Genomic DNA, 17,063 nt, shown 5'->3' on the forward strand with positions numbered 1-17,063 from the left:
TTACTTTTGCTCTTTTTTAGAAGCAACAAACTAATGAATAAATTTTTAATCCTTAAGTTTGAGTGAAAAAGGACTAAACCACCATGCTTACAAATGTTGATTTGTTAATTTATCGTATCTCATTAATATATGTCTTTTATGTTTATAAGGTAGCGCCACTAATCATATTGGACATCCTTAGAACCTTGTTGTTATTAATAAATCCATAAAATTGCCTTTTATGATTATATACTACGCTACAACTTCAGTATCTCAAGGTTTATTCTAAGAATTCAATGAACTCCTTGGAGCTTTTACACAAATTAGAACACTTCCAAGATTATTATTTATTAATACTCTATCAAGAAGTTTTGTAAGTCTACAAGCTATCAATTCTATAGAACTTCCACCCAATCTTCAAGTCTAACAAATCTACAAGTCTTTCTTCCTCAAATCGAAGAGGTCTTCTCTACCGATTTGAGAATAAACTTTTCAAGCCCTTGAATTACAAGTGTCAAAGGAAAATATCTACCAGCTTTATAGAACTTCCACCCAAACTTCAAGACTATTAAATCTACAAATCCTTCTTCCTCAAATCGAAAAGGTCTTCTCTATCGACTCAAGGACAAGTTTTTCAAGTCTTTGAATCACAAGTGTAAAAAAAAAGGATCTACCAGTTCTACAGAACTTCTAACCAAGCTTCAAGGCTATTAAATCTATAAATTTTTCTTTCCCAAATCGAAGATATCTTCTTTATCGATTTAAGAATAACTTTTTCAAGCTCTTGAATCACAAGTATTAAAAGAAGAATAAAAGGATCAAGTTTTCTTTGTTTCAAGAATTTATTGTTAGGGATCAAATCCCATTTTTCTTTATTTAAATTGATATTTATTTACTATTTTCTTGTCTTTTAATTTTAGACACGTAATATATCTATACAATATGCATATTATAAAAATTTTCCTTCCCAAATACAATAAAAAGGAGTATTCAAGATTTAAACTTTGCTCATTGAAAATAAATTATATAAAAAATATTTTCGATCAAAATATTTATATAGAGAAGATTTTTTGATAAATATTTTATGTATTGAAATTTTAATAATATTAATAAGATTTTCAAAGTTTAAAAAGTAACTTTTTATTTTAACAAATAAATTTTTTCTTAAAAAATTAATTTTCTTTTTAATTAGAAAAAGATATATCTATTTATTATTATTTTTTTAAATTGTTTATAAAAGTGAATAAATCAAAGTAAAGTTAGGAAAAAATTATCCGTACTTGTGATCACGCGTGGCAATTGAACTCTTAGTTATATGATACCTCCTTGTTGAATATACACCACAATTCTCACTTTATTTATTTTTTAATTTCAATCTTAGGATTGTAATGTGTTAGCTAATCGTCACTTCAACAATTTTTTTTAATCATGAAATTAGAGAGAAGAATGTTTGAGCGAAACATATATCCATAATTTTCTTTTTCCTTTGGTCATAATTAATACTAGAAAATTACCTGTGCGATGCAATAATACCAAAACACATGTATATTATTCTGTTAAAATAAAAATATACACATATCAATTTGTTAAGATAAATATATGTATATATCAATTTGGTTTGTCCTCTTTTCATCCTTCTTCATGAAAAAAAAAATACAATAATACAACAACATATGAAAAAAAAATTATATATCATGCTATTAGTTTCATACTTCGATTATTCTTGATAGAATTCTATCAAATGAAGTGTTACTCGATGAGCCTTTTTTAATCTCTTCCTGCAATGATGGTTAAATAAAATTCATTCATTAGGATAATATATAACTGTGGAAAAGGTAAATATTTTAACACGTATTATAATCTAGCCTTCGTGACAGTTGCTTCTATTTGACTCAAAGTTCCGTCATCAGCTAATTCCAAAGCTAACAATGATTTTGTCTGTGGAGAACCAATGGTTAATGCAAGAGGAAATCTACAATTGACTTCAACATCTAATAAATCAAATTTCTGTCAAATCAAGTTTCAACATCTAATAGTGATTTTGTTTGACTTTTGTTGACAGAGAATTTTGAATAAATATTGGACTTAAAGGTTGAGAAGGGATCATTATCAACTGAGATTTAATGGATGCAACATTACTTGCAAATATTTGAGTTACTCTAAAAGTAATCTTAGATGCATTTTCCCCCTTTGAGCTCAAAACAACCTAATACACCCTTTTAGTAATTCAATCTTTTGAACCAAAAACTAATATAGGTATGTAGGAACTCCAATAAATTTAAAGGCAAGTCTCCGAGTGATAACAAATATTCTAATTCCTGTAGAATCTTCAATAATGAGACTTAATTTATACCTAAAAAGTGCAATAGATAATAAGTTGAAGTTTATCCATTTTTCATTTATGTTATAAATAAATAAAAAAATATATGGTTGGAATACCAAGGTATGGGTGTTTCTTTCAGCACGTCGCACTTGTTGTTATATCAAACAATATCATTAAAATTCTTTATGCTACTTTTACAATGGAGGCAAGATTTATACCATCAACTAATTGTTTGAATCAATGTTTTTAATCACTGTTTTACATGTAAATTTCTCTTCCCATTATTTAAAATAAAGGCAGTGTAAAGAGAGTGATAAATTTAGAAAAATAATTTAATGAATAAAAGTAATAAACGTTGTACCTTTTGTATGCAAATGTCAAGCACAAGAAGCTCAATGATGGTTTTTATTGATAAAGGACTATTTAGACTCCGTCAGGAGTTTTAACCAATATCGTTTGGTTAAGACGATATAAGAGAAAATATAGGGTAGAAGACGAAAAGTCTTATTGAAATTCTTCAAAAATTGAAAAGTGAGTTTCTAATATCCAAGAGAGGCTATTTATAATAGAAAAAAAACCCTAATATGCAAAATTATAAAAATATTCAAAAAAAATAATTAAAATACAAAATTGACCCCCTAAACGGTGGAATTTTCATATCAAACTTTGTGATAGGCCTATGGTCCACGTCACACTTTTGAAAGTTGTACATCTCGAAATTTTCTTTCCGAAAAGTTATTGTAGGTCTCTACCGGACGTTGGCAGCAAAAGTTAGGTCCGATCCAAATCTGTCATAAAGTCTAAGACTAGTTGCTTCATGTCATTCCCTTCCACTTGTAAAAAACTCGATATCGAGTTGTTATCAGCAGGGTAGTACTGAAATAGATCCGCCACATTAAATGTCTTGAAAATTTTTATCTCATTTGTGAGATAAAAAATATAGGAATTGTCATTAATCTTCTGAATGATCCGGAATGGACCAATCTTGACGCCACATTAACTCGATCGAGCTCGGCTCGTTTTCGAGCTCACTTTTTAGGCTCGTTTAATAAACGAGTCGAGTTTGAGCGTAGCAATATTCAACTCGTTTAGGCTTGCAAGCTCGACTCATTTTCAAGATTATGACAAGTTCGCAAGTTGGCTCATGAACAAACTCGCGAACAAGTTCGCAAACAGGCTCGTGAGCAAGTTCGTTCGCCAACACCAATCCCACATCGAAAGTTGAAAAAATATGGAGGATTGTGAGTTTTCTATAAAAGGACAACCTTCTATATTCTTTTTCATTAGTTTTAAATTTGAGAGATTTCAATTAAATAAAAAAATTTAATTTAAAAGTCTCTTAATAACCTTATAATTTAAATTTATTTATAATTTAAATGAATTTGAATTATATTGAGTTTGTTTATAATATAATCGAGTTCAAATTTGAGCCTAAATGAGCTCAAATTCGAGTTTTTTTAATAGAGTTTGAGTTGTCTCGTTAATGTAATAAACAAGTTTATTACGAATCGAGCTCGAATTTAATATTTATTTTATAAATTGAGCTCGAGTTTATAAATGAAACTCGAGTCGAACTCAAATTTTTAAATTTATTTTCTAATCGAGTTTGAACTTATCAAAACTTGGTTCGGTTCGATTCGATTACAGTCTTAATTTTTTCTTAATATTATTATTTTCTTTATTTAAATGTAATCAATATTGGTAAAAAAAATTTATTTTTTTTAATTCTTCCATTGCATTCAATCTGATTGAAATTCAATAAATAATATATAAAAACTAAAAAATAAATATAATAGCTCTGGTATCAATAAAGAAAAATTAAAAATTTATAGGTTCTAATTATATACCATGGATTAATCCAAAAAAATCAACTTTATTTGTTTTTTAGTATTAATTTGTATACTTTCATACATAAATTAAAATCATTTTTGTGCTTACCTCTTATTGCAGAAAATAATTGTTCCAAATGTACAGATTTTGAGTGTTGAAGAGAATATTAAATTTAATGCTTCTCCTCTTCTATTTCTTAGTTTTAGAATATGATATATGTGTAAAGAAATAAATATTCAAATTCTTTCAATTTCTAATTATTATAGTTTGTTATAAATATCAGTACCTCCATAATAATTAAAAACCTTTCTTTTTTCTTTTCTTTTTTTTTAATTTTAATTTTTTATAAAAAAGAAATCAAATATAATTTTTAAAATTTTATTATATCCTAAAATAATATTTTCACAATTCATTAAAAAACAGTATTCTTTCACGCGTTGGAGCTAGGGATTAGTAGTATTCGGTTCAAACCGAAAAAACTGATTGAATCGAATTAATTTGAAAATTCGGTTTGATTTTTTATTCATTTCGATTCGATTCAATTTTTAATTTTAAAAATTTTAATTATTTTGATTCGGTTCGATTTTGATCAGAAAAAAATCAAAAAAATCAAATCGAACCGATTACTAATAATAATATATTTTTTTCAATAATATAGAGAAATTAAATCATATTAAGATTAAAATATTTTAATTAAATTTTAAAATAATAAAAATAAGATTAAAATATTTTAATTAAATTTTAAAATACTAAAAATAAAGTGTAAAAAGTAAAAAATTTATTAAAAATCGAAACCGATCAAATTGAATCGAATCGAATCGAACCGAATTAGATTTGTTTGATTTGATTTGGTTTCTGATCAAAATTAATTCGATTTAATTTTTATAAATACTGTGATTTCTATTTTTAATTTATTTAATTTTATTTGATTTTGAATCGAATCGACCGAATACTCACCTTAGTTGGAACTACAATGGTAGACCCAAATTTCTAACATAATTAACAGTGTACAATTTTAATATAATTGTAAATTTATTTATTTATTTTTTAATTATTTTCCATAAACTGCCGGTTTAAAATCAAAGCATTTGAATGAGAAACCGCATAACATGGCAGATTATTTCATATCCACTGGCATTTGAGGCACAACTTTAATTTCTCATCTGTTCTATACTCTCCCGTTATTATCATTCTCTTAATTTATCATTGAATTATCATTAATACATGCCATTCATTCTATCTCACAAATTTTCATCCAAACCCAAAACTCAGTTATCCATATCCATTGGAATGCAGTGAATGAAGTCTTGAATGTTAGAATATTAAGTCAATGATATGTCTTCAGTTACTCAAAGCAAATTTTCTCTTTTAAACTCTTATTTTCTTTCTTGTAAATTTTTCATCTCACGTTTACATATTCTCTTTTAAACATTATCTCTTCGTAATTTCAAAGCGTTTTTAATTTTCAAATTGAATTTCAATTTTAAAAGTTAAGAGTTAAGTAGTTTGTAATGTTATTTTAAAATTGATTTGTCTGTGTTCTTAAAAGATTGTTTAATTTTGGTGTTCTTTGAAATTTTTAAAATTTTCTAGGGGTATTTAGGTAATTTCATCTTAAACCATAAATAAATAAAACCTAAGCCCCTCTCTCACAACATCCCCTTCTCACAGCCCAACGTCTCCCTCTTCCCTATTATCTTCTGATCCACAAACTTTACTTTTAATCTTCAAAATGTCAACTTCAAGTTCATGCTCAAATTCTCCTCACTCCAAGATATTCAAGATAAGTTATTCATTGGTTATTTTATTTTTTAAAATAATTATTTAATTTATTTTTATATAATTTTTTATTGTTAAAGATAATACACTTTTTTTTAAGTAGTTGTTAATTGAAAAAGGAATGAAGAGTATGAAATAAAAAAAATCAATAATAAACCATTTATTGAATATTTGAATTTTATTTGTCTTTTAAAAAATCGTATCATTTTTCTAAATTATATTAAATTAAAATGAACTTTAGAATACTGGAATATTCTATATAATATTATTTTTTTAAAAAATATTATATAAAAAAGGCACATGAATACGGTACCTATCAAAGTAAGAGAAATCATTTTATATAAAACATCACATGAATCAATGTATTTTTTATTTATTAAATAAATTTAATTGTAATTCTTATTAATTAATTAATGAAGTTTGCAGTCGTTCGATGCTTAACCATTCAACATTTGACTTAAAATATCACATGGGATTGAAGCCATAAAAAATTAAAAAAATCAGACACCTCTATTTGATTCACTGGCTTTACTCTCATTCTCTTCCCCGTTTCCCTCAAATTTACCCAAATCCCACTCCTCTCTTAAATGGCATCACCGGTCAACATTTCCGACGAACCACTCACTCCTGCCGGCAGGCTATTTCTCCAGCCAGAACTGAAAACCATAATCCATTGTGCACTTGGCTTTAAATACCATATGGATATCGACGCTATAAAATCCACTATAAAGAGCTCTCTCATGATTAACCATCCAAGATTCTGCAGTCTCCTCGTGCATGACAAAAATGGATTCGAGCACTGGAGAAGAACAGAGATTGATATTGACCGGCACATCATACTTGTTGACGAAACATCTGTCGCCAACAGTGGCGATGATGTTGAAAAAATAGTGAATGATTATATAGCAGATTTATCTGTAAGTACCCCGCTTGGCAGCGATAAGCCTTTATGGGAAATCCATATCATGATGGAGAAGAAGTGTGTCATATTCAGGATTCATCATGCTCTTGGAGATGGGATCTCGCTGATGTCGATGTTGCTGGCAAACTGCAGGAAGGCGGAGGATCCAACGGCAGTGCCCACCTTAATGACTGGAGGACGAAGGGATTGGAGAGAAGAGAAGGATTGGAGAGGGGTTTTGATGGGTGTTTTGAAAATGGTTCTCTTTAGTTTAGTTTTCTGTTTAGAGTTTGTGTTAAAGTCTTTGTGGATTCGTGATCGGAAGACGGTGATCTCCGGCGGTGATGGGGTGGAGTTGTGGCCGAAAAAGTTGGCTACCGCTAAGTTTTTGCTTGAAGACATGAAGACGGTGAAAAAAGCTGTTGCTAATGCGGTAAAGTGAAATATATTTCCTCTTTCTTTTTCGTTTAAATTTCATACTTCGTGCTTAATTTATCATTATCAAGGAAAAAGATATATTAGAAGTTTTTTTTTTAAATATATTTGACAAAATTCATATTTATTTTTTTTTTTGTGAAAAAAAGAAATAATTTTCAACTTTTTTAAGTTCTTAATTTAATTTTTTTCATGTCTTTGCCACTCCTATTTGATAGATGAGTTGATTTAGGCCCTTCCTGATTTTTGTAGTATATGGATGTGATAATCAAACTTTAATTTTAATTAATATAATCTCATTTATTATTTTATAATATTAAAGAATGGCTCAAGATAATTGTGCAAAAAACTATTGTATAGAAATTTACATTCATTTTATTTAATTATTAATAAATTGAGGAAATGTTTAATTTGAGAGGAGCAGTTACGATTATTAATAATTTATTAGAGATTATTTTAGTATATTTAATTATTTGAAATTTCTCTCATAAAAAATTCTAGAAGAATTACGAAAATAAAAACCATTAAAGTGTTGAAAAAAAATATATATACGCAGTTGAAATGATAAATATGAGTTTGATTTAATTTAATTAATTAAAAATCAAAATCGATTATAAAACTCTACCATGACCATTAAATAACCCTTCAAACTAGAGCCATGGATTACCCTTTAAACTCTTGACGTGATATATGTTATAAAAATAATTTGTTTAAATAAGTTATGAACAGGAAAGGAAAGAATTTCAAGTATAAAAGTTCCAAGATTTTCTAGTATTTATATTATGGAAATTTTAATTTAAATATGAAGTGTTTAGAGATATTTTTAAAGGAAATATAATTAATAGAATTATATTATAAATAAAAATCTTGATATTTGACCATCATTTTTTGATAAATATATTTTATTTTTTAATTTAGACCGAGATTATTCTCTTATAATTTTTTTTTAAATTTTATTTAAATATATTTATTTGAAGAGTGTCTCTGACCATCACAAATAAATAACCATCATAAATAAATATTGAGATATATCTATTTAAAAAAATATTTTTAATAGTCAGATAATTACTTTTAAATATATTCATTTGAAAAAATATTTTTAACAGTCACATAATTACTTCTAATTCTATATATTATTTCTTTTTCTTTCTTAAATGTTTAATTTATTATATTTTACATGAGTATTCCCATAATTTTACAGTAAATATAGTGAAATAATTAATTTTTAAAAAGAAATATTTTCTTTCAAGTCTTAAAACTAATCGAAACACACAGTTCTTACAATTCATTGATCAATATATACAAAAGTGTGAATCAAATCGCAATAAGAAGGAAAAACGAACTTATCCATATAGGACTATAAAATTATTTCATTAGTTTTTTTTTTGAAAAAAAAAAAACTGAACTAAATAAAAAAAATTACTAAAAGCTAGTAATTGAACCACGTCAGATTGAAAAATGGAATTAATTGCACTAAACTTACTTAATTACTTTTTTTTTTTCAAGTTAACCGATAAAAATTAAAAATTTATAGCATTTATTTACTAGTGTATATGATATGAAAGTGTATTTTATATTCAAAATTAAGAATTTTATTTTTTAATTCAAGTCATTAAATGATAATTAAGAAAATTATTATGAGTTTTGATAAAATAAATACATTACGAAGATAGATTGTAACTTTTTAGTAGCTATTAATTAAAAGTTAGATAGATAATATTTTATGGTTTGATTAATTAATAATTTTAAATAATATACCGTTATGTGCCTTGCATTTTGACACTCATTTGGGATTGTGCGACACTTAATTTGAACGCTTTCAAGTCAAGTCAGCCTTAAAAATCACCCAATTCTATGTGAACATGAATATTCTGATTAGTTAAGGTTATATCAGCATTAAAAATCACCCAATTCTACGTAAATATGAATATCCTGATTAGTTAAGGTTATATCAGCGAACAACGAAATGAACAGACAATATTTAATTAAAAACCTTACAGTGAGCACAAAAAATAAGAATTGAACATAAAATTCATTAACAGACTACTTATTTGCAAAATAGTAATTATGAATTATCATTACCTCCCTTGTAGATAGAGAGGATTTTAATCATCAGACACAAAATTTTTATCACTGATAATTTATTTTTTTATAATAATACTAAACATTATTTTAAATATTATTACCGAACAAGTGTATGATAACACTAATTTTATGCAAATTGCAGACAATCAATGATGTTGTTTTTGGGGTGATATCAGCGGGAATATCAACATACTTGGATCATCGATCACCAAAATGTATGTTTTTTTCCATATTTTCTTTTCTCTTTTGCTATTGTACAGTACGTAAAGCAGAGTTATCAATTAATTTTATTTTGATGCATTGTAACCAAACGTCTCATAACCTGACTTCAATACTTATTGGTTGATTAGCTTTGAAAGAGGGCCAACAACTTACTGGAATATCAATGGTTAATTTAAGAGAGAAATCAGGATTGCAGGTAAGTTAACTATTTTATTTCTCTATAATACCTTGTAGTATATAAGAAAGCGAAGATATAACTACAATTTTTCATCGATAAAACGGTCGATAATTTCATTCGTCGGCATTTTAAATGATCAATAAATGATTGGTAATTTACTTTTAACTATCATTTTTTAATAATTTAATCAATAAATTTCATAGTTATATTTTTATTTTCTTACGGTACTTTATAAAAAAAAATAAATTATTTAATCTATATGATTCAATGAAGTTAACTATGTAGTCCAATTTACTTAACAGTACAATGACTAACATCTCTTGATCTCAATTAGTCCGTGCAATTTCAAAACAAAATTATATATTTAGTACCTACAATATCAAAGTAACTATTTTATTACGTAATTTTAAAATTACAATTATTTAGCTCTTCTGATTCATAAAAGGTATTGCATATTGTGCTAGTTTGAAAAGATATGGACTTACTAATATATTTATAAAAAAAACTATAGGGAGCAAATAGAGATTTTTCCTTTACAAAAACAGTTGAAATTCGATTTTGGCTTTTGAATGGAAAAGATTGTGGCATTTTCAGGATCTAAAAAAGATGATGGAAAGTAATTTGACATGTCGTTGGGGAAACAAGTTTGGCATTCTGCTACTGCCTACTTACTATTACCATAAAATTGAACCTCTTGAGCATGTGAAGAGATCTAAGGCAATGATAGATAGGAAGAAGAAGTCATTAGAAGCTCACTTCTCATACCAACTTGTGGACTTAGCAATGTCATGGTTGGGACCAAAGGTACAACAAAAATAAAAGAAAGAAGAAAAAAAAAAAAGAAATATACGAAGTTTCATATTCTTGTAGATTAATTAATTATCTATCTTCTATTCTGCATATTGCAGGTTGCTAGCTTGCTTAACTACAAAATTATGTGTAATACAACCTTTACGATCTCGAATGTGGTCGGACCAAAAGAGGAGATTACAATAGCAGGCAACCCTATAACATTCATAAGGGTTAGCACATCTAGTTTACCCCAAGTAATTCCTTCAAACTCAGTATTTTCCAGTTCACTGTGTTTTTCTTGATGATGCTTTTCAATTTTAGTATGTTTTGGTCTTTTTTATTTTTAGTTTATGTGGCTTTGATTGGGAGTAGAATTTAAGACCAGAAAATTATTCTAGCATTACTAAGCTGCAACTATTAGTCGGATTGGCTAATCAAGCCAATTCGAGCTTTATAACTCTTAAAGTTTGATATGTCAATATTTTTTCGAGCTCAATTTCAATTTTATTTTAATTTATTTGAAATACAAGTAAATTATCATTAAGGTCGAATTTGGCTCATTTAAAAAAAAAAAATTAAGATAAGCTAAATTTTTACGCAATCAAGTCTCGAATAGTTTATTTGAAAGTAGTTTGATTCATTCATAAATCTAATAAGTTTTAAGTAATAACTAATAAGTTTAAAATTAAATGGTTTTAGTTAAACAAGTAATGTCTAAATCTTAAGGAGTTGAATAAATATACAAATCGGAGAATAGACAAGTCTACAAAATAGACTTAAACTTACTCATTTAGAAAAATATATTAGGGATTAGGAGTATTCGGTTCAAATTAAAAAAAATAAAATAAATTGAATTAATTTAGAAATTCAATTTGATTTTTTATTTTTTTTAGTTCGATTCGATTTTTAATTTCAAAAATTTCGGTTATTTCGATTTTGTTCTGTCTTGTTTAGCAAAAATCAAAAAAATCGAACCGAACAGATCAGTGATGATAGTATATTATTTTTAATAATATAAAGATATTAAATATATTATGGTTGAAATATTTCAATTAAATTTTAAAATATTAAAAATAAGGTATAAAAAATAAAAAATCTATTAAAAAGTTTAACCGATTAAATCTAATAGAATCAAACAGTATTATACTTATTCGATTTGATTTTTATTTAAAATTACTTCAATTTACTTCATACTAAAATTTTATTTTTTAATTTATTTAATTTGATAATTCACGAACGCTTACCCTTACAATATATGGAATCAAGTCAAAGCTTTATATAGTTTAAAAGTATAGTAGCCCTACTGTTTTCAATAGCATTTTTATTTTTGTATTCTTACTCTTTTAGCTTCTTCCACCGACATTGGAGAAAAGTTGAATATTTTTGTTGTTGATGATGTTTGGAATTTACTAAGTTTTGACACACAGGCGTTGGTAATGCACGCGGTGAGCTATGCAGGCAAAGTTGAAATGCAAATCGTGGTGGCAAAAGACATTATTCCTGACCCAGAGTTTCTTGCTAAGTGCTTCCAAGATTCCTTGTTGGAAATGAAGAACGCTGCTTTAGCCAATTTATGATATATAGGAGAAAAAAACAAAATTACTTCTTGTTTATTCTGTGTAATAAGTTTATTATTCATTCCAACCACTCTTCTTTCTCTTTCTTTTTATCATATTTTTTTTCTCTGTAAATTTATAAACAGATTTTGAAATCTTTAGAGATAATAATTCTCACTTTCCTATTTGAAAATTCTTCTTTCTTTCTTAATTTACAAACTAATTGTAAATCTATATGCTCATAAACACTCCATATACTATATGCTCATAAACATTCCATTTACTCTCATCATCTTATCCATTCTATCACTTTATTCTTTCATATCTTCTTTCTCTTCCTTCCAATTAGCTTTTTCCATTTTCTCTCCCATTTTCTTTTTCTGTCTATTTTTCCTTCTATTTTATCTTCTTCTTTTATCATTTTCTTTTTATTCACCTCCCATTTCTTTTATTTTTCTCTTATTTCTCCTTATTTTTATCATTTTCTTCTATTTTATCTCCTATTTTCTATCTCTTTCTATTTTTTCCTTCCAAATCTTCTCTTCTTACCTAACCTTTTTCTTTTCTTCTCTTATTTTCTTCATTTTCTTTCATTTCTTTTATTTTTTCTTTATTTCTATCATCTTCTTTTATTTTTTTTCCTATTTTCTTTCTTTTCGTATTTTCTCTCAGTTTTCTCTTCTTCTCTTATTTTCTTATTTTCCTTTAGCTTTCATATACTCTTTTTTGCGCTTTTTTTTTCTCTTCCTTTCTATTATTTTCTTTCTTTTTCTACTTTTCCTTCCATTTTCTCTTTTTTTGTTATTATTTTTTCTTCAGTTTTTTTACCTCCAATTTTCTTTTATTTTTTTCTTATTCTCTCTTCCTTTTTATCATTTCATTATCTTTATTTTTCATAATAACTATTGTATATAAAATAAAAACATGCTGATAAAATGAATAAATTTAAATCTTCCTAAATTAATCTAAAACTAATAACAGAATTTATTATTTTAATTATTGAAAAATTCATAAATTTTCCAAGATCAAAATAAATAAACACACCGGTTCATTTTATATCACATGACTCATACATAATCACATAATATCTATGAACTATGTATATAATTCAAAGTCTAAGGTTACCTCTAATTGTAGTGCATTCCACAAGAACCCATATCCTCAGATTTCACTACTGATACTTTTTTGTTCCACACGAACACAGAAGAGCACCCGACACATATAGAAAGTAGCCCGACAGAAAATAGACCAACAAAAAAAATAAAGTGAGAATAAATATTTTTGTTCTCTCATCAAACTATTTCGATAAAGTTTTTTTTGGAAGGAGAGAGCAGGCAAAATTATTTTTATAGAGGAAAGAGATTTTTCATAAGAGCAGAGAGACCTGACCCTTTTTTACAATGGTTCTGAGAGTAAAAGATTAGTGAGCTGTTATGCCCACCTCCCATGGAATGAGCAGTTACATGGCAAAGGCCATTAAAGATTTTCAAATTCAAATCTTTTTTTCTTTTCTTTTTAATTTATATAAAATAAATTAAAACTAAACTATTATAAATAAGATATAGAATCTTATTTCAAGCTTTATATTTTCGACTCTATCTTGGTGGTATAATTTTTCTTATCTCTCATTCACACATGATAGGACATGATGATATATGCATTGTAATTTTCATACTTAACAAATAGACTGTGTGACTTGTGCATACTTCAAGAGTTCAAATATTACATGTCTGCTAGGGCAATATACTACTCGAATAGTGAAATTTAGAGTAGTTGCAGTATGCAATACCCTAGATCATTTATCATATTGAATATCCATATAATCTCAATTATTTTCTTTTATGTTCATAATTACGTTTTATCCATAGATAAATATAATTGACCGGTCAATGAACACAAAACTAATGTGATACTTTCATATGATCTTCCTCACATCTCAATACTCTCAACCTTAATTCAATTTGCTTTTCTAGAAATATCTCGTTAGATCGCATCATTCATAATCATTTGATAATATCTTAAGATAGAAAATATTAAATTAAGTCTCAAGTAACATATTAGAGTCTTAAGAGTATTAGAAATATTAGTTATAATCTTTAGGACCTCATACACTAACAAGTAGAGATCAACGCTTGTACTCCCATCATTGGTCATAAGCACATGTGGTATGAATCACATCCTACGATATCTCTTTCTATTCATAATGGAGTGTATGTCTCTATTTAAGATACTGTATAGATGATAATTTGAGCATAATTAATTTTCAAGTTTGAGTTCTCTAAGCTACTCATTTTAAAATAGAATTTCATCTAGCTGTTAAGATAGATAATGTGACTTATTCACATAAAATCATTGTAAAATACAATGATGTCCCAGTATTATTCTCAATCTCTCTGAGATGACATCTCGTATTATAAGTTTTTGAACTCCTAATTTTATCTACAGATAGAAGAAAACTTATAATTGTCTTGTATTTTATTATCGCACTAGATAATAAAACCAATGTCGTGTAGGAAGACATTTGTTATCTGTATAAAATAGTATGTATGAATTGCACAATTGCAATTAATAATTTAAATACATTAACTCATTGTCTTATCCTCTACTCTAACACAATGACTTCACAAGTCTGTACAAAATTTCTTTTATACTAGTCTTCATTAGAAGACCTAAAATCATTCCATGCGTAGAAAAAACTTTTATTTTATGTGCATCTATATCCTTAATATAGTAAAACATAAGTTCTTACTTCGTAAGAAGATATATCTTGAGATAGATTTAGACTCATCTAAATCTCTTCTCCTTTCTACATCCCTATAGTCTCCCACTTGTAGACTATTTCCTTGATAATATCATTAATAATCTAATATACGTCTAAGATATCTCTATATCCAATTCATGACATTCAGTGTGCTCACCTAGGGTCAAATTGATTTACTATACTCAGAGCATATAACATATCAAGTCTTGTACTCTTCATTGCATACATCGGGCTCCTGATCTCACTTTTATATGGAACATTTTTATTTGAACTCTCTCTTTTTGAGTCTTAGGATGTAATCTACGGCTTAAAATTTTTCCTTTGAAAAAATGAGTATGTATAGGTTTGAAATCTTGCATATTCAGTCACTATAAGACTTGCATTATATATTGCTCTTAGAAAGAGACAATAGTTTTTTTAATGATCTCTTAGAATATTGACTCTACTAAGATTATATCTAACTTCTTCATCATTTTTATCTGAAAAGATGATAACCAAACCTTAATGGTTGCAATATACTCACTATCATTTCTAGCTAATAGTTCGTCGTCTACATATAATGATAAGATTACTAATTTATTCTTAGATCTTTTACGTATATTTTCATGATCCTCATTAATCACAGTGTAATCATAAAACCTGGCGGTATTATGAAATCTAATATACCATAGTCCCGAAAACTGTTTAAGACCTTAGAATGACTTCAAGAATCTACACATTTTGTGCTATTGGCCATTTACACTGAAACTTATGGACTATTTTATGTAAATTTTAATTCTCTAGTTGAGAATAAATCATCTTCATATCCACTTAATATAATTTAAGATCCAAATTAGCAACTAACGCAATTTAAAAAAAAAAAACCTTATCAAGGTAAACCTCACAATAGATTAAAAAAATCCTTATAATTCTTTTTTACCTATTATATGTACCCGCTTAACTATCAAACGAGTTTTGTATCTCTTGATACTGCTGTCAACCTTATACTTCACTTTGAGAATTCACTAATTCTCAATCGTTTTATGTCCTAATTGTAATTCTACATTGACTAACTCTTTATTGACTCCTTTTCTCATTCCATTATTTTAATCCTTTTTTTTCTTAGCTGAAGATCTAAGAGCTTAAGAAACACAATTCTCAGCTCATCTCCATCATGAGTAACAATAAATACTTTTCTTTCAATCTCAAAATGACAACTGAAAATTGTTAGACGACACGTTCGTCGTAGTTGAGATTGATCTATTGACTCATCAATATGAATATTATTTCCACTCGGATTAGATTCGATGACTACACTCACTGCAAGATACAATTATAAAACTAATGACTATATTCATCTATATTCATATTGCTCCCACTTAGACATATGTCTGTCAAAAATTTCTTTAGCGAAAGCAGTCTGGTCACAAGTTTAATTTAAAGGTAAGACTTATCCCATCTTCTTATTTTTGAAAGAAAAAAATATATATTCTAAGAATGTGATTTCCTATGATTCAGACTTAGTTAAACTTCCATTCTCTTGTTCACTAAATAATACATATCCTTTTAACTGTTCAAAGATATCTCGAAAAAATATATTCTTCCCCTTGGTTCTCCAAATTTCTATGAAGGTTCGTGAGCAATTTTATAACCCCATGATTTTAAAGTATACAAAAAAATTTGTGTTTAGTCCATAACTCATATGAAGTGGAAGTTACTGATTATGTGGATATTAGATTAAGTTTAATAGTGATTACTAATAATGTATCACCTTAATGGATGATTGTCAAAATTAGATCATCTCATTATTGACCTAACATAGGGTTTTATTTTACCTTTCTACACAATTTCTAAATTGCTTTGACAAAAATTTTCTTACTTGATTGATTCTTAAGGTCTTTGTTTTTCTGTCTAATTGATTTTCAACTAAATCTAAAATTTTAATGAAGCAACTTAAAGTCTCAATTTAATGAGATATCAAATAGACATAACCTTAAAGAGTATAGTCATTAATTTTGAAATAGATGCTCCCCTACATCTAGCCTCACATATATATAATCACAATTACTAGAAAAGATTAAACACAATAGAAATTCAGCTCTTGTTCCTAGATAATTTTAAATTAAGCAATATTTACAAGTGGACTGTAATACCCGGCTAGACTCCGGTATCGGAATTCCTACCGTCCGGTGGAATTTCAGATGTCGGAGACCTCTAGAAGGGTAAAACCATGTTTTCATGAA

General features: G+C 27.0%; 1 protein-coding gene across 1 annotated transcript; it reads left to right on the forward strand.

Annotated features, from left to right (window-relative positions):
• The first annotated feature begins 6,425 nt into the window (after positions 1-6,425).
• Positions 6,426-12,158, forward strand: LOC110614038 (wax ester synthase/diacylglycerol acyltransferase 11). The gene is made up of 6 exons (XM_021755487.2): positions 6,426-7,245; positions 9,475-9,547; positions 9,683-9,750; positions 10,327-10,536; positions 10,641-10,778; positions 11,952-12,158. Exons 1-6 carry the CDS (start codon positions 6,499-6,501, stop codon positions 12,099-12,101), a joined length of 1,386 nt encoding a protein of 461 aa, XP_021611179.1. The 5' UTR covers positions 6,426-6,498; the 3' UTR covers positions 12,102-12,158.
• Positions 12,159-17,063: the final 4,905 nt, after the last annotated feature.

The sequence above is a fragment of the Manihot esculenta genome, chromosome 7 (genome assembly GCF_001659605.2).
Source record: "Manihot esculenta cultivar AM560-2 chromosome 7, M.esculenta_v8, whole genome shotgun sequence".
Classification (NCBI taxonomy): domain Eukaryota; kingdom Viridiplantae; phylum Streptophyta; class Magnoliopsida; order Malpighiales; family Euphorbiaceae; genus Manihot; species Manihot esculenta.

What these genes read in the sequence shown, in the direction of transcription:
- LOC110614038 (XM_021755487.2), top strand. Translation starts at nt 6,499, where the DNA reads ATGGCATCACCGGTCAACATTTCCGACGAACCACTCACTCCTGCCGGC. An exon ending in AAAAAGCTGTTGCTAATGCG is followed by an intron (nt 7,246 to 9,474) that starts GTAAAGTGAAAT and finishes TGCAAATTGCAG; the next exon opens with ACAATCAATGATGTTGTTTT. An exon ending in TGTCATGGTTGGGACCAAAG is followed by an intron (nt 10,537 to 10,640) that starts GTACAACAAAAA and finishes TGCATATTGCAG; the next exon opens with GTTGCTAGCTTGCTTAACTA.